Source organism: Alligator mississippiensis, chromosome 4 (assembly GCF_030867095.1).
Source record: "Alligator mississippiensis isolate rAllMis1 chromosome 4, rAllMis1, whole genome shotgun sequence".
NCBI classification, from domain to species: Eukaryota; Metazoa; Chordata; order Crocodylia; family Alligatoridae; genus Alligator; species Alligator mississippiensis.
The window spans coordinates 217,250,357-217,277,074 of record NC_081827.1 but is presented as its reverse complement, the minus strand read 5'-3'; the positions used below and the strand labels follow the sequence as shown (position 1 = coordinate 217,277,074).

At 40.5% G+C, this 26,718-nt stretch overlaps 1 protein-coding gene across 1 annotated transcript in view; it reads right to left on the bottom strand.

Moving 5' to 3' along the window:
* Positions 1 to 2,747: 2,747 nt before the first annotated feature.
* Positions 2,748 to 26,718, bottom strand: part of LOC102564050 (sodium channel protein type 2 subunit alpha) — a 153,829-nt gene continuing 129,858 nt past the window's right edge. The window contains exons 21-27 of the mRNA XM_059727328.1: positions 26,152 to 26,274; positions 22,550 to 22,831; positions 18,852 to 18,905; positions 17,227 to 17,364; positions 15,515 to 15,619; positions 14,178 to 14,448; positions 2,748 to 9,161 (exon numbers count right to left, since the gene is read on the bottom strand). Coding sequence (XP_059583311.1) covers positions 7,969 to 9,161; positions 14,178 to 14,448; positions 15,515 to 15,619; positions 17,227 to 17,364; positions 18,852 to 18,905; positions 22,550 to 22,831; positions 26,152 to 26,274 — 2,166 coding nt within the window. The 3' untranslated portion in view covers positions 2,748 to 7,968. The remainder of the gene's footprint in view (positions 9,162 to 14,177; positions 14,449 to 15,514; positions 15,620 to 17,226; positions 17,365 to 18,851; positions 18,906 to 22,549; positions 22,832 to 26,151; positions 26,275 to 26,718) is intronic.

Genomic DNA, 26,718 nt, shown 5'->3' with positions numbered 1-26,718 from the left:
ATTGTGGCTGACCACCTTCATCCCTGATCTTGTATATGACTTTCTCCAACATAGAGACTGAGGTTCATTTGACAGCTGCTTTCATTTATTGTGCAACTGGCAAGTTTGGTCCAGAGTCTCCTCAGTCCCAGTTAGATATGAGAAAGAATCTGAAAGAGGTGAGAAATAAATCTGGAGGTTTTAGGGAAAGAGGCATAGAGAGATAGAGGGTGGAAAGCTCAATGATTAAGTTTGCAGATGATATTAAGCTGTGGGGAAATGCGGGCACATCAGAGGATAGGGCAAGGATTCAGGATGACTTTGACAGACTGGTTTTATGTGCAGAATGGAATCAGATGAGGTTTAACAAGGTTCTCCTGTTGTAGGGTTCTTCATCTGGGTAAGATGAACCTACACCATAACTACACGATGGGTGGTGGTCCACTGGCTGGCACAGCTTCTAAACAGGACCTGGGAGTCGCAGTCAACCAGAAGATGAACACAAGCCAACACTGGAATGAGGTTGCCAGCAGGGCACATAGAACTCTGGCATACATTAGCCAATGTGTTGCCAATAGATCTAGGGAAGTGCTTCTTCTCTATTCGGTGTTGGTGACATCACAACTGGAGTACTGTGTCCAGTTCTGGGCACCACACTTCAGGATGGATGTGGATAAGCTCAAGAGGGTACAATGAAGGGCCACACATATGATTAGGGGCTTGGAGGAGAGGCCCTATGAGGAGAGACCCCAGGAACTGGACCTGTTCAGTCTGAGTAAAAGAAGACTGAGAGATGATTTGATAGCTGCTTACAAGTACGTCAGGGGTGAGCACCAAGATCTAGAGGAGCAATTCTTCATAAAGGCACCTCAAGGGAGGATGAAGACCAATGGGAACAAGCTAAGAGAGGGAAAAATTAGGTTGGATATAAAACCTCCCCCCAAAAACCCCCCAACTTCTTTTCTGTAAGACTAACTAGAATCTGGCACACACTCCCAGCGGAGGCAGTACAGTCGCTATCCTCAGAGGTGTTCAGGATGAGGCTGGATAAGCCTTGTTGAGTTTGTTTGAGCCCAGTAGCTTCCTGCCCATGGTAGGGGAATGGACTTGATGATCTTGCAGGTGTCCTTTGATTCTATGATACTTAAGAAAATGCATAGATTATCTTTCAAGTGTCTCATAGTGATAGACTTTGAAGTCTGAACTGAAAAATTGTGTGAAATGCTTGGGCCTACCCTTTCAGTTCTGATGGGATTCCTCATCTCACAATAATTTCGTATTTTTGTCTGCATACGTGAAAATCTAATATTATAAAAGCCTAAGTCTGTCTATCTGTCTGTCTGTCCGTAACACTGTATTCACACTCTGATTGGCTGACAAGCAGCCAATCATAGTGCAAACAAATTTTCCAACAGGAGCTGGTGGCAGTGGAGTGCTGCCATAGTTTCAGGGACACAGAGGATGGGGAGGCAAGGTCAGCTTTGGTGGCCTGGCCCCCTCTTGCCCTGCTCCCTGGAGGTTAGGGCAATGGATGGGTGAGGCCAGCACCCTCACCCCCCCATGCCCTGCTCCTTACAGGTTGTGGCAATGGAGCGGGGGGGGCGAGGCCACTGGAGCTGGCCTTGCCACCCCCTTACTCCTTGCAGGTGACTGAAGTGGGGACACAGGGGGGAGCGGGATTGGGATTGGGATTGGGATGTCATGGGGGGGGTGAGGCCACTGGCTCTGCCCTCAGCCTGCCCCTCCCCACTTCTATCACCACCGCCTGAAGGCCCCATGCAGTGGCAATTGGGGGAATAGTGGGCATGCCATGGCAGCACCGGTGGGGGGAGGGGAGGAGTGGGCCCAGGCCCAATGCAGAGGAGGACCAGGCCTGAGGGTGGGGAGAAGCCAGGCTGCTGCTGCAGGGGGAGCAGTGGGCCCGGACTGACCAGTGACAGTGGGAAGGATGGGAGGAGTGGGCTCTGAGCCGACATGGCAGGGGGGAGGAGTGGAACTGGGCCTTGGGTGTGGATGAGGACCAAGCCTGAGCCAAGGGAGAAGCTGGCCCGCCATGGCAGTGAGGGGGGAGAAGCTGGCATGGCCTAATGTGGCAGTGGCTAGGTGAGGGGAGGAGTGGGCCTCCTCCCCCCCTCAGGTCTGGTCCCACTCCTCCCCCAGCCCCCTCTCCCTTGCTTCATCCCCAAGCCTGCTGCTCCCATTCCCCTGCCGCCAGGTCAGCCTGGGCCCACTGCTCCCCCTGCCATGGTGGACCGGCTTGTCCCCAGCCTCGGGCCCACTCCTCACCCACATTGGACCCATGCTCACTCCTCTGCTTCCACCACTTCCACTGCTGTGGCAGGGAGTGGGTCCAACACAGGGGGTGGGGAGCAGGCCTGATGCAGGGGGGGACCAGCGGGCCTGGCCCGATGTGACAGTGGTGGGGGGAGGGGAGGAGCGAGCCTCCTCTCCCGTGTTGGGTCTGGTCCCATTCCTCCCCCCTCCCCCCCCATGTTGGCCCCTCCCGTCCCCCCACTGCCAACAGTTTCATCACAGGCCCGCAGCTCCCCCCCCGCCCCCCGGTCATGGCCTGGCTTCTCCCCACCCTCAGGCCCTGCCCTCCCCTGCATTGGGCCCAGGCCCTCTGCTCCCCTCCCCGCACTGCTGCAGATGGGAAGGGAGGAGTGGGCCCAGACGGGGCAGGGCACAGGGCTCCATCCCTGCCCACTCCCCCCCATCATTCTTGATGGGCAATTGGCTAGTTGCCATAATAAAAGGCTATACAAAGATTCATGAAAAATACATATATTTACAATAGTTTTTTACCTAAGGATTTGACAAACTATATTTATTTTAATGCAAATACATATGAGGCTTCATCATACACTAATCTTCTATCAAATTTTATTTGTATATGTTACTGTTTCTGTGTAAGAGTTCAGAAAAACATCTGAAACAGTTTAATAAAAAGATTTCAAACAACACTGTTCATAGTAAGGCTGCCTTCCCTCAAATGCTTAATATGGTCTATACTGTTTTGCCTTTTTCTTTGTTTGTTATATGCAACTCATTACTGATCTTAAGGTTGAAACTCTAAATAATGATACAATTCTCAATTCAAGCCATAAGGTTGAAATTATGCTTAAACTATATAATCAATTTTTGGCAAAAATCTTAAAAGTCAGTTTTGTTGTACAGATTAACTGTCTCCTAAATTTGAAACAGTAGGATTTAAGCATTAACCTCATTCTAGGTTTTAGAGCAAGAGTTCCCATTAAGTATTTGTATCTGCTTTGCCTGTCAAATGCTACTATATGGTTTCAAAAAATGCCTGTTCTAATAAGGGCCAAATTTCAGCAATTTCTACAAGAATGAATGCCTATTACAATTAAGCCATTGGGTTCCCTCAGTAGTGGAAGAGGTTAGAGTGTCATACCCTTTCTTTGCTGACATGATGGTCTGTGCTCAAACTTACAGATAATTGAAAAGGAATTACTTGCTTTATTTTATAGCATATTTTTTTTCAGCTATTTAAGTTGGTCAAATAAAAGATGCCAGATTCACCCAAAGAACCTTGTCTGCCTATGTCCTTGGACCAGCACGGCTACAACCTACACCCCTCTAACATTGCTTAATTTTATTATTTCAAAGATATCAAACAGTCCAAGCCATGCCATTCATGGTCTGTAGTTGGGCAACAAGTCTGTTGTTCAAAATATTGTTGTTTAGCTTTGTTTAGGACAGTTATAGCTTTCAATTCTAGGATCTTCCTTACTTCAGTGGACTTAAGAATGGGTACATCTGTGTTTCTATCAATTTTTCCCATCTGCAGTTTTTGAGATGTATTCTGTAATTTTCTGTCCTATTTTGTAATTTGTTGTCTCTAAGCTAAATATTTAATATCTTGAAGTCCTCCCCTTCTTCTCCCACCCCAAAATGGTGAGGGCAGCTGCTGCAAAGGGAAAGGATGAGTCTAATTTTACTCTGTTTAGATGATTGATTAATACTAACTGCCTTTCAGGATATGTCTAGATGTGTTCCAGTGTCTAGCCAAAACTTACACGATAGGTTCATGAATTATTCTTTATACCATCTTTCATTAGTATTTGATACCTCAGCAGGTAAGTTTGAAGTTCCCTTCTAAAATGGGATCTAGATAGTACATCAAATTGGTTATATTTCTCTCCACTCAACTGTATCCCTAGGGTATTACACTGTTCTGTGATTTGTTTTTTATATAGTGTTCCTTTCCAGCAGTCAACTGTTGGTGTGTCTCATTAGGCTGGCAAACTCTAACTTTTTTCTAGGTAACTTTCACTAGATAACTGTTCTAATAAACCATAATACCACAGGCTTCCCTGAGTAGTCTTCAGATATCAAAATATAGTAGGTCTACTATTTGGCTGACATTAGTAAGTGGTAGCAAGTCATCTTGCAAGTCTGCTGACTTACTACCACTTGCTAATATCAACCAAATAGCAAGTCTAACATTCTACCTCTGCCAGCGCTAAATTTCGAATCAGAAGGAAATCAGAAGTTGATAGGACACTAGTTCCTGACACTGACAAGGTACACAGAATACTATGAAAGACATTATATAAGAGCCCAATATTATTGTGATTTTATTTATCAATCTCTGACCAGTTTTTCGTGCAGTTGATCATTTTGAGCTACTCCCTTGTTTATAAGATCTTGGAGGCATAGGCAGGGCATGGATTTCTTTCATAAGCACTAACTTCATTTTGGGAATCTTACAATCTTAGTTCTTAAAATCTTAGTTCTTAAAATCAGACAATAAAAGATCAGGTCTTCTAAGCTACAATTATGGGACTCCTCAGTAGAGGATTGTTATTATAGAGAAGTTTGTTTATATTGTTATGCTTTTTCCAGAAATTGTTGATTAGTCATTTTTGCTTTTGTGGACAGAATCAAGGCATTTCAATGCATAAATTAGTGTATAGCTATATGGCATGTTTATACTAAGGAGAAATATCAGAATCAGAATATTAGGGACCCATCCAAGTATTCAGTAGACAGAGATGGAAGCAATATCTATAGTCAAGGTGGACTAATAGTTCTCTATTATAAACCCCTGTGTTTGGATACTTATTCCTTTACAAAATGTAACTGTTTAGCCTAACATTCATATTTGGTCTTTCATTGTCAGGGGTCAGCAACCTATGGCACTTGGGTTGGATCCAGACTGAAAAGGGCCATATAGGTCTGACGTGGGCTGCATTTTATTAAGGGCATGCTAGTCTCCAGTTGTTTTTACCTGTCTGTGTTTTCCTAATGGCACACCAGCAGCCTCCAGACAGCTGCTCCAGCTTGCAGTAGAGGGGAGCTCTTCCTCACTGGAGCCTGTGCTCACCCTTCCTGGAACAGCTAGAGGTGAGTGTGGGCTTATGGCATCAGCTAGGTTGCAAGCTGTGTCACACATTAGTAAAAGGTTCTAAACTTTTTAATATATTGTTATCTGTTATTTTTTTTCTTATATATGCAGATGATATTTTTAATGTATAAAGATTAAGGCATTTCACTTTTGCATATCAAGAACACATTCCTGATCAAAAGCAGTTCATCACTTTATCATTCCTTAAGCAGTAAAAACAGAGAATCAAAGGAAATAAATACAATAAAAAACAAATGTTTATTCTTTTGGCTCATTTATAATGTAGTTTACGTTCTTTATGATAGTAGCAATTTCCTGCATGCAGTCCACCAACACATTACAAGTTAAAAGCATTAGTAAGGAAGAGTCTACATTTATCTTTAGCTTGTGAATGATACACAAAATGTGGTGATGAGTTTGATTATACAAGTGTGCCATTTTTTCTCAGGAAAATATTGCCAATTCCATCATATGCTTGAGCAGGTCTAGCGCAGTATGAATTAAAAAGAATAAGAATAGCCTATATGAACAAATACTGCAAAATAACAAGGTTTCTGTGAAAAATGGGTATCTGTACGCGAGCATCAAGGCTGCTCCGATGCTCTGTAATTACAACCCATCTAAGCAGACTTGATCAATCAAGTGTTCTGGAGCATGGTAACGTCTTCAACAAGCTTCAGATAAAGTACCCCCACTGCCATTTTGAAGCACGGAGATGCTGATATATGAGATGTTCTGGGCGCTTTAATTACAATGGCTCTCGAAGCCGCTCTAATTAAAGCACTCCCCCGCCTTCCCCATACCCCCCAGCATATGTATAAATGCCCAGTAAGACTATCGTGAAACTCCTGATGCAAGTAGTGCTAGAAATTCAGTTGTCCCCCTAACAGTTTTTCCACCATCCCTAATTACCAGATATGATTATATGGTAACTAATAAACTGGGGTTCCAGTTTTACACACTTTACAAATGAAATATTTGCAAATATAATATTAAAACAAAATAGCCTACTAGTACTTATTTTCTTTATTTCTTATATTGTGAAGATCTCAATTGAATATTATCATGGATAGAAAGTAAACAGAGTGATATGGGAAGTAACTTAAACAGAGATGTGAGCCTGATGACAGTTACCTTATATACAAAATGCTGCCAATAATATGATTTTTTTTTACATTATTTATATATGCTAACCACATTTCAACAGGTTAAGCAATTTGCAGTATGCCCTATACATTTTGATTCTATACCATACAATAGTCACTTAAAATTTAAAATGCAAAACTAAAGAAGCTCATAAATAACTTCAAACTATTGCTTAATGATATGAAGGAATGAAGTCTTGTCAAACAATTTGATTCACTCTATCACTGACATGGCTTCCTATAGCAGAGACTCTGGACAGTGGAAGAAGCAAGATACAGCAACAAAAGTACTGACATGCATCAGTGGTACTCTCCAATCTATCTATAATAATACAGAATATAAGAAGTTACCAGTTGAGAGCTTGGAATCTACACATACTTTGGTACATATTTGATGCAATATGCTGTGGCACAGCCACATATTTGTATATTCAAATATGTACAAAAGTGTAAAATAAGTATTTACAAAGTAGGGGGCATTTTGTTATTTCATTAGTTGTCAAGTTTACGGAGAGTAGAAAGGGGCTAAATTTCAATAAAATATAAACCTTTAAAAAAATTACTTATTTGATTAAATTACTTTTCCAAGACAAATATAATACAGTGTTTTGTTTCAGAACAACATTTGATAAAAACAAAGACGAGGTGACTGGAAATTGGGGAGAAGTTTGCACTTGCTGATATTTCATGATTTGCATAAAAATAACTCATCTGTAAATTCTTGTAAATTACAAGATACTTTGCAGGCACATAAAGATTAGTCTGAATGTGACAACACAAATGGTTAAGCACTTCAAATTTTAGAGCCACCCAGAAACATGGAAGTAGTTAAAACTCTTGTTGCTTTGCATCTTGTCATGGTTTTTTTTCCAGGCACAATCTACAAGTGCAGCATACCTCCATGCAAATCACTTTGTCTATACATTATAGAGAATCGGAGAGTAAAACACCCAGCCCTCATACCCCCTCCCCAACATAAAACCCATTTACAAAAATAGTCACATATAATATTAAACAACCTGTGGATTAAAAAATCAAAAATTCACTAACACTGGTTTTGTAAAAATATGGCAAATGTGGCAGTTGAATTACAAACAGTGGATAGAGTTACCATACTAGGTGTTTTTCGGTATGTCAAACATGCAAAAAATTTAGCTTTGCACACCTTTCAGGGCTCCTATGATGTAAAGAACCATTGTGTCTTTCTCCTTCAGCAGTGTCAGCTGTAGTGAAAACAGTAACTACCTATCAAGTATGTTACCCTGTTTTAGACTTACAGGTTGATGACGATGGGTCACTGTCTTGTTATAGGCACTGACCATAAGTATATATATAATGTGTATATACATATATATATATATATATGTAAAAAGTCAGTTTGGCATAAACCTCCTACAGGAGTCCTGTTGACACAGACACATTACTTTCAAAGGCTGTAAACAAGGTGACCTACAAACAGAATTCTTAAGTTTTTTACTTTTTACTTTCCCTGATGTCTTTGCCTTTGTAGTCTTTTACTGCTTTGTCTTTTTCATATTTCTCTTTTTCTGGCTTTGTTACACTGTCATAAGAGGGTGGTGAGGTTGTTGAAGAGCTCTCATCTGTTTTTTCTGGAGTAGAATTCTCATTCAGTTTATCAATAATCATATCCTTGATAGGTAGTCCATCTCCTTCTTTGCTTTTATCTTTGTTAATCATACTAGAAACTTTTTTAACTTTTTGCCTTAAAAGGTGCCGTCTGTAAGCACGCTGAATAACAATAGCAGAAACCTCCTCTTGCTTTCTTTTTAATGTAGTTGTAATTGGTTCATAGGAGACTTTAGAAGGATTGGCTGCCATAAACCTATCTTCCATTTGTATTCGAAGTGCATCCATCTCCCCACTTTCACCCAAAACACGCTTTGTAAAAGCAAACAAGATGTCCAGGCAGTGAATTCTATCACCACTTACCATGGGCAGATCCATTGCAATAAGCTGGACTTTGTTGGGCTTTGCTATAAGAAGAGGAGGATCCAGTGAAGCTGCAAAATCAGACAGTTTACTGTATTCTATAAACTGGGTTGCATCTGGATCAAACTTTTCCCAAACCTCATAGAACATCTCAAAGTCATCCTCACTTAAGGGTTCAGCACTTTCTTCAGTTGCAACACTGAAGTTCTCCAAAATCACAGCAATATACATGTTTACTACAACTAGAAATGATATGATAATGTAACTGACAAAAAAGAAAATCCCAACTGAAGGGTTACCACAGTCTCCTTTAACAGAGCTTCCAGGGTGATCTTTATGTGGGTCACAGTCTGGTTCCCCACTGTTAAGAATTGGTGCTAACAAGCCATCCCAACCAGCAGATGTGGTAATCTGAAATAGGCAGATCATGCTGTTGCCAAAAGTTTCAAAGTTGAACATGTCATCGATCCCAACTTCCCTCTTAACATAGGCAAAGTTGGACATTCCAAATATGGCATAGATAAACATGACTAGGAAGAGCAGGAGGCCAATGTTAAACAAAGCAGGAAGAGACATCATCAAAGCAAAGAGCAAAGTGCGAATCCCTTTAGCTCCCTTAATGAGTCGCAGGATTCGACCAATTCTGGCGAGTCGGATGACTCTGAACAAGGTGGGGGACACAAAATATTTTTCGATCAACTCAGCTAGAAACATTCCTGTTAAAAAATAAATTAAGTTAGTCAAATAGGCCATTAATTTAAGAACAACGAAAAAAAGCTCTTAGCAAGCTTTCTGGTGCAATCACCTGATATTTTAGCTGCTATCATTATGCATATGCCTGTGTGTGTGTGTGTGTGTGTATGTGTGTGTTTTCTAGGACAAAATACTCCTGAACAGGAGTATTATAAAATGCTCTTGGCCAGCCTATTTGTATTATTTCAATATCATAAATATTGAGGTCTGAGGAATATTTTTCTGTTTTATTTATAATAAAAGTAATATAGATTAATTGGAAGAAAGAGCCCTGTTTATAATTGTTGGCAAAAGATTACAATGTAAGCAAATCAAACTACTTATATGAAATATATAAATGTATATAGAAAATTAGCTTTTTGCAAAGAACAAAGTATGAATCCCTTTAGCTCCCTTTATTAGTCGCAGGATTCGACCAATTCTGGCAAGTCAGATGACTCTGAACAAGGTGGGAGATGCAAAATATTTTTCAATCATCTCAGCTAGAAACATACTTGTAAGAACAAATACATGTTTCATTCAAGAACAGCTTTAATTTTATTTATGTATCATTGGTGGAAATATTTGTTGTTCTCACAGAAACAATCAGAATATGAAATTCTTGTTTCTTTACTTCAAAAACTAAAAGTTGATATCAATCTTCTTTGGAAGGAAGATACATATATACAGATCTAAACTGGCTATTTTATTACCCTATTTACTTTAATACAAGACAATCCCCAAATAATTAGATTCTATATATGGAAAAATATATAAATTTGTTATCATTTTCCAGGTATTGAATCTAATTATTAGAGGTTTGCCTTGAATTTGTCCCCCCCTCACTGCTACAGCAGGGAAAATAAATTTGGAGGATCAGGTAGCTTTTTTGCTCTCTCTCCCTGTCAGCTTCTACCCCCTGCAGTCCCTTTCTCTCTTCCACGCTGTAAGACCCTGTTCTCCCTGAGCACATGGAAGTGAGGGGCAAATTTGGAATAAACATACCTGTATTAATTCACAGCTAGACACATTATTACGTGTACCCACACACTTAGTTCATGCAGAATTGATCTATTTTACCTTCTTCTTTTTTAAAACTGTTGCAAATTTTAACACTGGTCCTCCAGAAATTCACTTTTTAGAAACACTTTTGTACATACACTTTTGTACCAGACTATCCATGGTATTAACCCAAAGCCAAAAAGGCGCATGATTTACCGTATAGATCATTGGCCTGGGCCCCAGCAGAGTCAACAGCTTTTAAAGCCATGGTGACCTCACAGCTCAGTGTTGCTTGGTATGTTTGTGCACTCTAGATTCTCCCTCCCCCCCCCACACACACAGACACACACACAAGGATCCATATGCTAATTAGCTCTCTACTCATGACTGGAAGTGTTCTTGTCATGAAGCCTGAGACCCCCGAAAAATGTATATGTAGATGAGATGCAGGGCAACCTGGTCTGGCTGTACCTCATGGAATGTGAGGCCACACTAATCATATGAAACAAACTGAGAGAGGAGTGGGGCAGAAGCATTCTGGGTGAACTGTATGAAGCTGATGTTTGCCAGATATTAAAAGCAGAACTCAGCTGTGGGAGTGAAGAGGAAGTCAAAATGTATTCAGTGAAGTGGCTAACCATGACTTGAAAAAGAGTCAGTGTTGATGGGGACTGTGCTCAGTGTGCACTACCATATACCTTATTCAGTTGGGCTGCACTAACCCATCCTTGTGGTAGGTTCCAATCAGCATGTTTGCCCAATATGGGCCATGTGTTTTATAATCAAGTTCAGTGTTGATCGGGCAGTGCACTTATTGTGCCTGCCACTTTAAGAGGTCAGGCAGTCTGTGGAGCCACTGCGGGGGGGTCAGGCCTAATTAGAGAGTCAGTTGACCCAGGGGCTTGCAGGTGCAGCTAAGCCAGATCAAGGGTGTCATCTGACTGCATGGGAAATGCCTGATTGGAGGAGGGCTGGGCTTAGATAGGGTATAAGCCCAGACCCCAAGAGCAGGGCAGGCAGTAACATCTTGGGAGCTGGTGGGGGAACGTCACCCAACAGGAAGGCTGCAGCTCCTGAATTCCAGCAAGGAGAATGACATTCTGGGGGTTTGGGTAGGAGCTAAGGGGATGGAGGAGGTTCCTGGGGACCCAGTGTGGGTTCCAGAGGCCTGAGAAGGGGGATGAGTGCCTGGGCCTGTTGAGAGACCAGAGGACTAGAAGGGGACTGCTGAGTGCCGGAGACCTATTGAGAGGCCAGGCCAGCCCAGAGAGAGAGGAGCAGTGTGCACAAGGGCCTTTAGAGAGACTCAGAGAACCTCAACTGGTCCAGGCTGGGGCCAGGGGCCAGGGCCCAGGAGAAGCCGAAAGGCAAAATAGCCCACCACAAAGACTGTCAGAACTGGGAGTTTGGAGTCTCAACTGGCCTGGAAGGTGGGACCAGGGCCTAGGAGAAGCCAAAGGTCCCTGGGGGGCCACAGTAAAGAGAGGGAGGGATCATGGAAAGACAGGCCAGCCCAGAGAGAGTGAAGGGCTGTGTGCAGATGGGGCCTAGAGAGAGAGGCTAGGCCAGCCCAAAGCGAGGGGCTTGCATACAAGGGGCCTACTAAAGGGCTAGGTAGGCCCTGAGAGAGTAGTTTAATGTGTCAGAGATCTAGAAAGGGCCTGGGTGAACCTCAGTGAGGGTGGTAGAGTATAGAAGCCCACTGAGGGGCCTGGAGGAGCCAGGAAGAAAGGGGATGCATAAAGGAAGGACTACGGGACTCATGAGGGAGTGATTTATGGAGGGACTCATGAGGGCAGACCAATAGAGAAGAGAGGGCTAGCTGTTGGAGGAATAAACCTAGTGACCTCAGTTGGTCCAAGCGGGGGTAAGGGCCCAGATAGGGATGAAGGATGAGATTTCCCATCACAAGAAACTGCCAGAACCAGGAGCCTGGAGTCTTGACTGACTTGGTGGTAGAGCCAGGGCCTACGAGAGGGTAAAGGTCCCTGGGTGGCCACAGCCATGAGAGGAAGGGGTCAAGCAGCAGGCAGCCATGGATAATGATGGCTGGAGCTAGGCTATCTGAGGAGAAGGGATTTAGGAAAGGGATCTGAGAGTGAGTTGGGAGCCAGAGATGGAGGTTTTAGATATGAGGTGGAGCTAGGACCAGAGGGCCCAGGAGTTAGCAGCCCAGGAAAAGGCTAGGACTTTTAGGGGAAGCCCAGAGAGGAAGATGTAAGATCAGGTAGGCCTGAAGACTGGTCCTGGGTAAGACGTAAAACTGTATGCTACTGGAGTGGGTTGGTATGGTGGGGCAGTCTCCAAGAAATGCCACACATAAGGCACTCCAGGGAAAGGCAAGGATGGGGCACCAGAAAGCCTCAGCTCCCATTGCCTTATGGGTTACTCCGTGGAGTGGGAAGGCTAGAGGAGCACACCCTGACAGAAAAGCACTGGCAAGGAAGATTAATGAGGCCTGAGTAGAGAGAGACCCAGTTAGAGGCCTGAGGCCTAAGCAGAGTGTGGTCCAGAAAGTGGCCTGAGGCCGGAGTTGAATAGGTCCAGGATGAGGGACCAGAAAGGAGATGACAGCCCAGAGAGGAGCCAGGTGGGAGACCGAGGTGCCTGACAGCCCAGTGAGTGTGATTGCATGAGACTGAAGAGTCTGAGGGGCCAGAGGAGAGACCGAGGGGTCTGGCAACCTGAGTGGGCCTGAGAGAGAGATCAAGGGGTCTGAAAGCCCAGTGTGGGGCTGAGAGAGGCTGAGGAGTCTGAAGGCCTAGTGAGGGGCTGTATCAGAGATTGGACTATCTGTAACAATGCCATCTGTGAGGCATGGGACACAGTGTAGGGAAGGTATGGAGCCATGTTATTGGCCCATAAGATGGGTGGTTGGTACAGATTGGCCCATAAAGACCAGGTGGGTGGGTGGTACAGTAAGATCTGGGCAGCCTCCTGCATTATATATATATCAATTTACATTGAGGCATGGGTGGCAAGAGCGGGGCTGACTGCCCTTAAAGTGGAGTAATTTCAATTTTTTGGAGGGTACTCCATGACAGTTGGCTACATTTAATCAACTTCAGTTGGCTGCCGTTGCTGAGTACATGCTGCTTTTTGGCAGTAGTTTAATGACAGACAGTGTATTTAATGAGGTTTCCTTGTAAGCAATTTCAAGGCAAGGGGCTATCCCACCCCATGCTGAAAGGGGAAAAACCTTTTCTTGTATTTGAGCAAATATGGTAATTATGAAAAGGTTATGCTGCAGAATGTCTATAGATAATATTTTTTCCTTCTGTGACATTATGAAACAAAAAGGACACTCTGGAATAAAATTGAACTGAAAAAAAGAATATTTAGAGAAAAGGTAACTTCTGGTTGGCAATCTAAACTCTGCACTTATTACTAAGGAAGCCTGGAACCATACATTTGTCTCACAGAGTTCATTAGTTCTTATACCTGAGCCTGGTACAATCCTTTTATATCAAAGAGTGCCAGCAGTTAAAAGTAAGGTGAACTCATGCAAATTGTAGGAAGCGATAAAGCAGTCTCAGAGAATCAGTAAGACAGTTCCATACCTTGAAGAAAGTTGAAATCTTATAAATTGCAATATGGAAATTACTACTTTTTAAATAACAGACCTCTAAATATTCTTGGAGGCTCTATTTAACCTCCATACTCTTTATTTTGCTAATGAATGCACCTTTATGATTATTTGATATGAGCCACTGAATATATTTATTTATAAATTATGGTGTAATAATAATGTGAAGCAAGCACCCTCTTTATAAGATTCTGACATTAAAAATTAAACAAATTATACCAATTTGGTAAAAATGATCTTACTGTATGCATAGTGTATTTATAAAAATAAAAATCTGTAGAATTGCCTTATCTGAATAAATTTATAAACCATATCACAAATGACAAGGCTGCGTGTATGGTACTATAAAATCCTTAAACAGATGTTCACTTTCTCCTCATTTAAAATCTTATTGAAAACGAATTGTTCTTACCTACTATGGATAGAATGACAACCACAAAATCAAATATGTTCCAGCCTATGGTAAAGTAATAATGACGGAGTGAGATCAGTTTCAGGACACATTCTCCAGTGAAAAGGATAATGAAAACCAGGTTAATCCGAGATAAAATAGTTTCCATTTCTTTACTCTGATCATCTGTTTCTACCATCATTGTAACCATGTTAAGGCAGATAAGAATCATGATGCTGATATCAAATACTTGCTTTGTTACGAAATCAAAGACCATGCCTTGGAATTTGTTCTGCCAAAAACAAAACAAAACATAAGAAATACTTTTGGTATCCTGAAAATATCTTTTTTCTTTATGAATTGCAAATTAAAGAATAGCAGTTTTATAGCACATATTGGCTTTGCACAACTTGTAACTCATCTAGTAACATCATTTTCCTACTACGTGCTGCCTGAGGTGTGCTAGAATCGAGTCACCATTTGTTGGAGAGGCATAATGCCACCTGGTTAAAATGTGATGGCAATAATGTAGGAAATTCATATTAGTCAAAGCAAAAGAGATGGCAGTGACTTAGTCCAGAAGGAGCCAATTTATTATTTGTCATAGCTATTTTCACCACTTTTTGCTCCAGGGTTGTGCACATTCTATATTTCTGGAACTGCCTTGAACAGACTGTAGTTACTGATCTGATTGTATTAGTTAATTTGTTATAGCTTTAATCCATTATATTGGGTATTCTCTGCAATATGTATCACTTCCCAACTTTCCAAAAGGGTTCAGCAAACTATACACTATGAGGTGCACAACTTCAGATAGCTTGTATAGAAAGGAATCTCTTCCCATATCCACTGTCATGTTCTTATTACGTTTCTTTAGATTTGAGGCTGACTAGGATCTTTGCGTCTAAGGCATGCCAGTTTGCCACTATTGCCCTTCCTATTTGCTGGTATTCTGGGAACCACCCAAAAGGATTGGTGCATTCCCATTTCTTACAGAGGTCTTCTGGATCAGCAGAGAGGTAGAAGTCAGTGTTAAAAAGTACCTTCTATTGCTGCAAAACAACAAGAACCAATAAACTGCTGAAATTCCCCTTGCCTGTTCTGGGACTTAGGTGGTAAATCTTGACATTTATTGCAGGTGCCTAAGAAATTCTTACTTTGTATGCCCAATGTACATACTTTAAACCAAAATATAAGAAAAGCCCCCAGTTACTCTTACATGCTAAACTTAACAAAAAGTGAGGAAAATCCCCAGCTCTGGGAAAAGAACAAGAAAAATGGCTTCCTTTGCAAAACAGCCTCAACTAGTCTAACATAGGCATTAAATGCTAGAGGAGTGAAGACAGAATCACTCTTACCACTGGTCTAGGTATAGGTTTTTGGGGTTTTTTGGACCCTAGTTTCTTCATTGCATTGTAATATTTCTTCTGCTCTTCTGTCATAAATATGTCTTGACCTCCAAAGTAAAGAAATGAGATAAAAATAGTTACAACCATGTTTTAGCTGTAGCCTTTATGTACAATATGCACCATATCATTTAGTTATGGATATTATTGCATTTATATTTGAGTCATAAGTTAAGATTTTAATTTTCAGGTATTTATATGCTGGAATTTTGTTTTGAACAGTATTAAGCATAACAGTGGTGTAACTGGCTTTTCATCAACCTTTCTCAGTCCCTGACGCTGAACGTGCATCTTAGGGAAGGAGCGTGTTGGGGACATCTCTCTGTGTTTGTAGTCTCTGATTGTTGAAGTGGCTTTTAAGGTTGCAGCCAGCCGTTTGCAAATTGGAGAATCCTTGAGACTGCTCTAGCTTGTGCGGAGACCCAGTCTTGGTTGACTCCAAGGTTAGGCAGCTTGAGAATGAATGGTTAAAAAAAACAACAAAACAAAACAGAAAACCACCAGAAACCACCTTTGAAACATTCTCTGCCCCACTTCTCAGCTTTGCTAAACACAACACGGTTCTAGCCCAGGATTGAGATCATAATGGATAAAATTAGTTTAAGAGAAATGAGGAGATATCCAGGGGCAATCATAGATTATGTCAGAGGAAAACATGAAGTAAAAAAATGCGGAGCCTTTAGTGTGTGTGTGTGTGTTTGTGTGTGTGTGTGTGTGTGTGTGTTTTATCATTGGTTTCTATTTGTATTTACAAAGTCTGTGGGTCAAATGCCCAATGGCTTCGATTTTGGGAGTTTTCAGTATTCTCACATGTTCACAGTTCGCCGTGGGCATAAATAGATATCCAGACTCAGTGTCAGTCCCTCAGTGGCTGCTACACTGGAAGCTTAAGCCAAAGTTATGGCATTTGTTGACTGAAGCTTTTGAAATGTTTTTTTTTTGGTTTGTACTTGTTCTGAGCAGAGAAACTGATGGTTTAAAGATATCCATATCAGAACATCTATTTTTATGATTCATGACTCAGTTTTACCCTATATTTTGCTGGAAGAAAAACTGAAAGGTTTTTATTGTTTGTTTTTTCTGACTGGTTGATCAGAAGGACTTCAGTTTAGGCTGTACAATTTTGACAGCAGATGCAATGATTTTTGACGGAGCTCAAACTTTTAGCTTCACTAGAAGACTTAGGATTCTCAGAATCCTAGGGACTCCTGTTTTCATTAAAATGTTTTAAAACCACTTGAAAGTGAAGTAGTTGCAGAAAAAAAATAAAAAATCTCCTTTTTCTATTTTTTACTATTATTAAAAAATCTCTCATAAGGCATAAATTAGAAAAGAGTAAATATGGCTTACAAATTCTTCCCATCTTCTATAAATCTGTGTGGATTAAAAATCATGGGGCTTAGTCCTGGAAGTCCTAACTCACAAAATGCATCATCACAGTCATACCCACAGCAGCAAATTGTTCTGTTACAAAATAGGTGCATCAGGTGATTTCTCTTTTTTTTTTTTTTTAGAAATAAGTATTTGAAATAAATGGTGTCAACATCTTCACAATGCATGAGCCATTTATTTTTTTGTAAGGAATGATTTGAAAGCAAATAGGCTCAGAGTGGATAGCCTTTTGTTTACTTTTATAGGAGTAAAAAAATATTTTAAATACTTATCTTCTTTTTTTGTTGGTTGAAGTTATCGATGATAACACCAATGAAAAGGTTTAAGGTAAAGAATGATCCAAAGATAATAAAGATGACAAAGTAAAGATACATGTACAAGTTATCCTCATACTTTGGCTGATCTTGGACCTACAAAATATAATCAATTGATATATAATCTACATGCTGAGTGTCTAATTTTTTTTTCATTTATAAAACAGCAACCTGTGGGAAGCACTTGGACTATCTAAAGCTTTATCTATGAAATATATTTTATTGGCTAATACTCAGCTTTATGATATCTCTTTCTATGCCTCCTTCTACAGACAGAAAAAGAGAGAAATAGAAGTCCTAGCATGGTGAAAACAGGGAGTAGGAGAAGAATGGGGAATGCATCATCTTTACTCGGTGACAGATTGCGGCCATTAATGCTTTTCATTTTAGCAACATAAGTTTAAGTATCCTTATATTTATATATGTATACATTTGCACATTTGCATATTCAGAGCCATTTAGACCATGGAGAGGTTTGCAGCCCTCTGTTACATCCTTTGCCCCCCCCATGCACATTGGAGTGCTTCAGAATTGCCACAGTTGCATGAAGCAGCATACTTTTCAGCCATGCACAAAGCCAGGGTCCTGCAGCTCTGTTCCCCCCTCCCCTCAAGAGTTGTGGGGAAGTGGGATGGGTAGCCAATCAGCACTTTCTTATGCACTCAGTCTCTTTTTTAGGGTGCTTCATATGGTATATTGCTTTCTGCGCACTGTTTGAAATGCTTCAAATGTTACTTCTATTCAGGACCTGAGAGAGGCCAGTTGTAATTCCCAATTTCCAATTGTTTGTTTGGAGTCTGTTAGACAGACTTCATCCTTCCCCCCACCCTAATATTCATTATTTCATTTCAGTTCATTATTCATTTCTGCCACAACTGTTCTAGCCTCTGCTTCCACATCTGTATTCTCAAGGTACGTCGACAGTGCACAATACAACGTGCAATGAAACAGGGTAGATTAACTCAAGTAAAATGCCATGCTAACACACCTATGTTCTTATTGGTACCTCAGTTAGCTCACTGAGAGCTAGTTTGGGTAACTTTACACTGCGCTGCATTTTAGATGAAGTGCTGTGTAGGAATGCTTTTAACTTTCTGGGGCAGCCAAGCTCAGGTTCTGCTCCTTTGATACATTTTCAGATGATCTTCGAACATGAAAAGTCTTTTGCACTTAAAGTTGGATAACATATAGTGCTTTGTATAGTATATTTCTCAAAAAATAATTTATACTTTTTCAGCAATTTATGCTGATCATTTAACAAATGAAGTGTTAAAACACCATCATTTGTAGTCTTTAAAATGAGACTGGATATTTTTCTGAAAGGCACTCTACATAGATTAAAACAAACACAGATTATAGGTTTGATAGAAGTAAGGAAGATTAACTCTCTCCAATACAGGACTCCACAGTAAAATTCTATCACATGTGTTACATAGGAAATCACATTAGATAATTTAAATAGTCACTGAAAAAAATCTTTGAATATGTGTGTAATGTTGTTGGTTTGTTTGTTTTTTAAAATGTCACTATCTATGTAGTATACCAGCATATAGTCAATTAATGGTCTGAGAACTTATACTTACATCTCGTGAATCAACAGCTGCATACATGATATCCATCCATCCTTTGAATGTAGCCTAAAATAGAACACATGTGTTCACCTTTCCTGTAAAAATCCAGGCTCTAGAGCATTACTAGGGTTCAGCATTTAGTTACAAATTCATATCAGCAATGTATAGACCATACTGAAAAATAGTGGTATAATAAAAGATATTTATTTAGCCATATTCTCTTCACTTTCTTCATAAATAATCAGATAATCTAAAATGCTCAAAGTATATGTTTCAGTTTGTAGCTATGTTGGTCTAAAGACATAGGCAGACAAAGTTATTTGGGTAAATCCGTTATTTGTCATTAGACCAACTGAGATAGTTGGAAAAAAATTTTCTTTGCAAACTTTCAGGTACAAATGCCCTTCGTCAAGCTGATGAAGCATCTGCAGTTTGTCTGTGCTCTTCCTGGATGTAATAGGAACACACGCCAGAAGTCAGTATGCATGTGAGAAAGCTAGTCAATGAAAACATAAATTGAGGGTGAGAGACAGGTCAAGGGAAGGGGGGAAAAGGGGGATGAATATAGCTGGGAAATGGTAGAGAGGTTACCTGGGGAGTTAGATGTCAGGTAGGTTATGATGTGTCATAAATCCAATGTCTATTTAGTTCATTATTTTTTGTATCCAGTAACTTGATAAAGTGAAGTTTGTAACCTTGTCTGTGAAAGGTGTTTTGTAAAGTCCCTTTGAGGATTAGAATTGAGAGATTGGAGAGAGATAAATTTTCTTTTGAGAAATGTGCTACCAAATGTAATTGGGTATTCCTGTCTTTGACGGATTTTCAGCGTGTGTTCATTCTAGTGCACAGTTGTTGTTTGGTTTCTCCTACATATTTTCCATCAGGACATTTAGTGCACTGGATGAGATATTACATTTCTGAAGGTGCAGGTGTAAGATTCAGGAATCTTGATGGTTCTGTTGTGAGGGACAGTAGTTGTGGGGGTAGTGGAGATATGTTGGCAGATTCTGATGCCTCCACCTCAAGGAATATTTGCACAAACAAAATTAATCCACTTTCAACGTTCCTGGATCTTATATCTGCATCTCCAGAAATGTTATATATCTCATCCAGTTCACTGCATGCCATGCTGGAAAATATATAGGAGAAACCAAACAACAACTGTGCACCAGAATGAATGCACACTGAAAATCCATCAAAGACAGGAATACCCAATTACATTTGAGAGTACATTTCTCACAAGAAAATCTCTCGTTTCAATCTCTCTGTTCTAATCCTCAAAGGGACTTTACAAAACTACAAACTTCACTTCATCAACATACTAGATACAAAAAACCATGGGATAAATAAACATGGGATTTATGACATGTTATAACCTGCCTAACATCTGACTCCTCAGGTAATCTCTTTACCATTTACCAGCTGTATTCATCCCCTTTTTCCCCCTTTCCCCCTGTGTCTCACCCATTGACTACCTTAATTTATGTTTTCACTGACTGGCTTTCTTACATGCATACTGGCTTCTGGCTTTTTTACTATTCCATCCAGGAAGACCATAGACAAACTGCAGATGCTTCCTCAGCCTGATGAAGGGCATTTGTACCTGAAAGCTTGCAAAGATATTTTCCAAGTATTTCAGTTAATCTAATGAAAGATACTGGGTTTACCCAAAGAACCTTGTCTGCCCAAAGTATATGTATCTTTGTACATTATCTCCTCAGTTTGGGTGCAGGTGCACATTCAGACTTTGCTGTCAGAAGATCCCAGAGATTTTAGAAGGATTTTTAAATGATGAATTAATACAAATTAGGATCATATGTCACTAGGGCTAGAAGGGACTATATAAGATCATTTAGTCCAACCCCCTGCTCAAGGCAGGATCATTCCTGACTAAATCATTCCTATCTATTACTTTCCAGAAGCTGCGGTTCTTCAAGATATGTCATTCCGTTTCCTATCCACTGATGGTGCACATGGGCCTCAAGCATTTGAGATCAAAACATTTTTTGTTCTAGCTGTACCTATATATAGTATGTATGTGTTCTGCCTCTCCCTCCTGCGAGGCTACCAAGATACCTTAAGCCCATTCTCCCTTTCCTTTTGTGACCAGGAAGTAATCATTATAGGACAATTTTGTTGTGCGGGAACTTCTTCTATGACTTCTAGATCCAGATGGAACCTGTCAAAGTAAAATCTCATGAGAAGTGTCCCTAAAAGAAAATGTGGACATGAGGCTTGGATATAGGCACCATGCTGAACTAGATAGTATAACTAAGGTGGTTAAGACTCACTGGGTGTGTCTACACAAGACACTTTACTTGAGATCAGATCAAATTACTGCACAGTAAGCATCACTGTCTACATGTACACATGCTTAGTACATGTAAGTACTGCACAATAATTTGCTCTAATCATGACTAAATTTGCTACTTGTAAATACAAGTAGCAAATTTAGTCATGATTAGTTAATGTACTGTATGGCACATGCAGATGGCTGAAAGATGGAAATTTGTTCCCGGGCAGCAGGGGGGCGGAGATTGCTCCCTGCCCTTGGGAGCTGCCTGCTGCTGGGGCAGGGTCCACCACTGGAGCCCAGAAAGGAACAATGTCCCCATGCCCCGGCAGCAGGAAGCTCCCACTCCCCCCTCCCTGATTGCGATCACGGGGCGGGGGCTGGGGAGTCTGTTCCCAGCCCCAGCTCAGTGATCACTGCATGGGGACCGGGAACAATCTCTGCTGAAATCTGTCCTGGTCAGGGTCAGGTCCCAGCCCTGTGCCCTAACCCGGCAATAGTGATGCAGGGCTTGGAAACAGCTGCAGGGGAGGGAGGGGTAGGTCCCAGTCCCCTGCCATGATGGGCGCTCTTAGCCCCTCCCCTGCAGCTCTTTCCAAGGGAGCCAGGGCCAGGAGCTCCCTGCTGCTGGGGCAGGGGGATATTGTCCCCATTGGGCTCTGCCCCCTCCCCCCCCTGAGCAGCAGGCAGCTTCTGGGGCCAGGAAGCAACCTCCTAGTCCTGTGCTCCCTGTCAGCCCCTGGGCTAGCACCCATGGGGAACCTAGAGCTCCCCCTGGCTGCTGCAGAGGGCTGGTGCAGAGCTGGAGGGGGCGGGGCCAGACTGCTGCAGATCTGCGTAGATGCCTGCCCAGGCATCTAGAGTAAACCCACCCTGCAGCATTTGCATGTTTAGTCACACACACTGGATCTAATCCAATGGATGGAAGGATAGGCAGCTGTTGTTCTAGGTATGTCTAGGCATTTTATCTGGGAGAAAAAGGCTTGCATGGTTTCACTTTAGTGTGCAAGAGTGAAAGGCCTGAGCTTCATCCTACTGGTCAAGCAATCAGCTAGAATACCTGTCCTCTTCCCAAACATACCCAGAAGGAAGCTGAGATCCCAGGAGAAGGAGAGGGCTATTAGAGATGCCACAGAAACTTTGCTGGCTTAGAGAAAGAATCCCTAATTATGGTTCTGCAGACAGGTGCAATTGTATTGTACACCATTTAAAAGATTTTTTTTTTTAAGTTAAAATACTATAACCAGGGCTTGAAGATGTCCTCTATACTTGTAGTGGGGAACACTCTTCCTGCCAGTAACACCTTAATTACTAGCAACAATTCAATATGTGTTTTTATGGATTCTAACAGTATATAAAAAAAGCAATCATTTTGCTAATCAAAACAAAGCAACACAAAAAGTATGAATTTACTTACTACTTGAAGCAGAGCAAGATACCCAGCTCCTACATTATCGAAGTTTACTTTTACGTTTTTCCATCGGGCACTTTCATTTCTTTTTATGAGTTCTTCGCACTGAGTATAATTGTCAACATCACTGACATCAAACATCTCACCAGTTGTAGTATTAACACAGTGGTAAAACTTGCCAGCAAACAGATTTACTCCCATGATACTGAAGATTAACCAGAATATAAGGCAGACCAAAAGCACATTCATGATGGATGGAATTGCTCCAACAAGGGCATTCACAACCACCTAGTATACAAATCAAAGAAAAAAAACCCCAAATGTATCTCTCGCAATGAAAGAATCAGGCATTTTCTTTAAGTTATATTAACATTTCTATAAAACTAATACTTTAAATATTTCATTATAAGATATAGGTAGGAAAAATGATAAAACATTAAGAGAAAATCATATATTTAATGAAACCACAAAAAGTAAGAGCTAAAAATCTAAATGGAAAGGAAGAAAATGCAAAAAGTGTGAAAAGAAGTAAAAGAAAACCTGGTAGTGGCAAGATGGAGTCTTAGAATTTTTGTGGTCTAGGAAAAAAAAAGAGAAAAACATTAAATATGAAATCATAAATAGAAATCTATAAATACTGCAACAAAATATTGTTTTTAAAAGCTTAAAGAATGGTAGATAACATGGAAGGGTGATTTTGTAAAAAAAAAAAATACTGCACATCACACTACAAGTATTAGTGATTTGATTTTTTAGAGAGGAAATATAAAATGTTATACTCTTGTATCTACATCTTATTCTTCTAAAAATCATATACAAAAGTAATATAAGCATTATGTACTTCATTTTGTTGTTACATAAGTCATTTAATACCTGGACATTAAATGGGCTTATTCTTTGAACTTACCTAATGTAAAACATGCACATTTTTATTAATTTGTTTTTTCTTTACTATATTTTATATAAAATGAAGCAATTCTTCTAGGACAAATATTAGGAAAAGATCTGAGTATATTCAATGGAGCAAAAGATTCTTTTCATTATCTACAGTTTTCATTATCTCTACTTATTCTGTTTTATTCTTAAAGAGAGATGAAGCAACTGACAGAACAGCACATAAGGGCTAGACACAGAAATTACATACCAGTATAAGTGATCAGAAACCTGTTAATTTCTGTAACACAACACAAGTTCAAAACACATAAACTACTTTTAAAATGGCTGAAACTGGTTTAAGATAAACTTGGATGGACATAGTATCAGACTTAACTGATTTAGGTTAAATTGGTTTATTGAACTTCTGCCCCAGATCCCCTGCAGATTCAAGTTAACTCACAGTCCCCCAACATCCAAGGATGCATTGCAGGTGGGTGGGCTAGCCTTGGCCCAGGCTGTCTGCTCCAGCTGAGCAGGGAGGCATGCTCTAGCTCCCCCTGGCTCTGGTCTGGGCCACTGCAGACATGTGGCTTCATTTCTGGAATCAAAAGTGAATGTCTGTTCACTTGCTTATTGGTTCAATCCATGCAGCTTAGACTAACCTGCAAAGATGGAATCAATTCAGCTGCAGGCTTTTTGAGTGTCTGTACTTAGCCAAGCTATCTGCTAAGTCACATGAACCTGTGAGGTTACTGAATGGTTAATTTTATATAGCTTTGAGTGGTAATGCAATTTTGCGACCGAGGAACCTGATCCAAAACCTGTTAAAATCAAGGGGAGTTTTTCCTTTCCTTCATTAAGTTTTAGATTAGGGGTATTTGTTATTTGCAAAGAAACTATTATTTTATGTAGTTGCCCGGTCCAGAGGTCCTGGCCATTGTTCACTAATATATATATAAATATATATATATATATATATATAGGCACACATACCCGGTCTGCTTGAGAGATATGCACACATACCCACCCCCATCAAGAAGTGCAGTATTGGAAACTGACAGGGCTCTTTATATGGAAACTTAAAGATAGATTTGTAAGGCTATCTCTCTTACATATTATTATTCATGGTTCTCCACAAATTATACTTCAATAGAAATAGTGGGTGTTATTCTTAGGCAGCCTGGCAAGATAAGGAACTCATAGTAATTTCTTAAACAACACAGAATTGGAAGGTTGCATGGGAAGAGAGGTAAGATCACATAGCCTTACCACAACTTCCTTAAACCTTAGGAGAAAAATACATATTTAAAATTAAATGTTAAGGGTGCAGGGGTGCGGTAGCTAAAAGACTCTTTCCTTCTGTACTTTCATGGGCTATCACATCCATTCCCCCTGTATTTATTAAGCATCTTCCCCTAGTTCTCCATTATTAATGCCACTCAAAAGCATGGAAGTCAGTGTTCTTTTCCTTCCTGAGGTAGGAAGGAATCTTATGGCTCCAAACACATCTTTTTCTCCACTGCTGGCCATCTTCTTCACTACAGAACTTCTTAGTGTTTCATGGTAGTTCTGTTTCACCCCCAACCACAGGAGGCAGGGGATGAAGACTGGCCACAGAAATCAGGGGAAACATCTCCCAAACAGACTGCGGAAAGAACTAGAATTTCTGATTTCTCAGGATGGTCAAACCCACAAATCTAATAGAAATTATAACAGCTTCAAGGCTGAAATAACAGCTATGTAGCCGTGAGTAGACAGGATGCTCTGTTTACAGTTTGACCTTCACAGGTAAACTCTGTGGGCACATCCAGATGTGTGTGAACATTTGGTTCCCTGGGGACAAGTAGTGGAGGCACACCTTGCACCACCGCTTCTTGTCCCCAGGGAATGCCCATGCCACTCACACTTTGGCATGCAGCAAGTTGCCCCGGGTGGCCTAGAGGAGGCTGTGGCCAGCACTGGGCCTCCCAGAGCTGCAGTTAGGATGGTCCTGCTGGGCAGAGCCTGGCTGGCAGCCACAGCACAGCTCCGAGTGGCCCAGCTCCGCTTTTTAGCAGCACATGCTGCCTGAGCACGCAATTCTTTATTGTTTTTTTTCTGCAGTTTTTTTTTTTTGACCCCTGGATATCCTTGCAGTACACAGAACTCTGCACAACTGCGCTCATTTGGATGCGTCATGTGGATGTGTGCGTGTGTGTGTGTATTCACGCACCTACATGTAATATAAGCATGGTTATAAACAGTGTTCCTTTTCTCTGCCACAACTGTATGTATTTTCTGAGAGGAGTTCTGTGCAGTATACCTGGTACCATAGTATCATATCTGAAATGTGATTGTCATAATAGAAAGATAGCAGTCATAGTATATGAAATTTTGTAATCTCAGTTGTTAACATTTTTTTTAGCAGGTAATAATATAAAAACTATGGCTCTTCCACACATTGTCAGTGAACACATTAGGATCAATAATATATGTTAATGGTAGTTCCATAATGTTTTAAAGAAGAATGCTGTAACCGTTAGGAAATAGAGTAACCTTAATGTCCGTGTCTTATCTATAACTGGTTATGCTTGAGGTTGCTTACGCTTTTTAAATTATATGACAAAGTAGCCTTCTGTAGATCCTGAAATTTAAAAAAAGTATAATGCAACATTTTAACAGTGATTCCTAATTCTGAATATATATTTCATTTTTATTCATTCATTTTATCAGATTCTTTTGTTTTAACTCACCCTCATCCCTTCAAATCGTGACAAAGCTCTTAGAGGTCTCAAAGCTCTTAGTGTCCTTAGTGATTTAATGGCACCAAGTTCAGAATAGCCCAAGGCATTGGCTATTAAACTTACCAATGAGACCTACAGAAAAATAGAATAACAATTGTTATTTTTTTTCAGCCAGTTGACATTGGATACAATATGTGCTACATAAGTTTCTTAAAAAGCATCTAGGTTTTCTCTGAGAAAAAAGTCTTTAAAAAGCAAAGAAATGAAAAGACTTACAGACTACCTACTTATTGAACTCTGCTTGCATAAAAATGGTCATAAAATTTCATGTTTTGTTGGAGTTGTAAGGAACCATAATAACCCTGCTAAAATAGTTTCCAGTTTTATGTAGGAAAAAAAATACTGAACCACAAACATGAAACTTACAAGATCATGTGCTTAAGGAATACCAATTTAGAAGCAGACCAAATTAATCAGATGTTTTATTATTATTTATTATTTACAGTGTACATTAATCTGATTGAAAATAACTTTGCAGTTAATTCACTTAACTAGACCTTTCAGTGGATAAAGTAT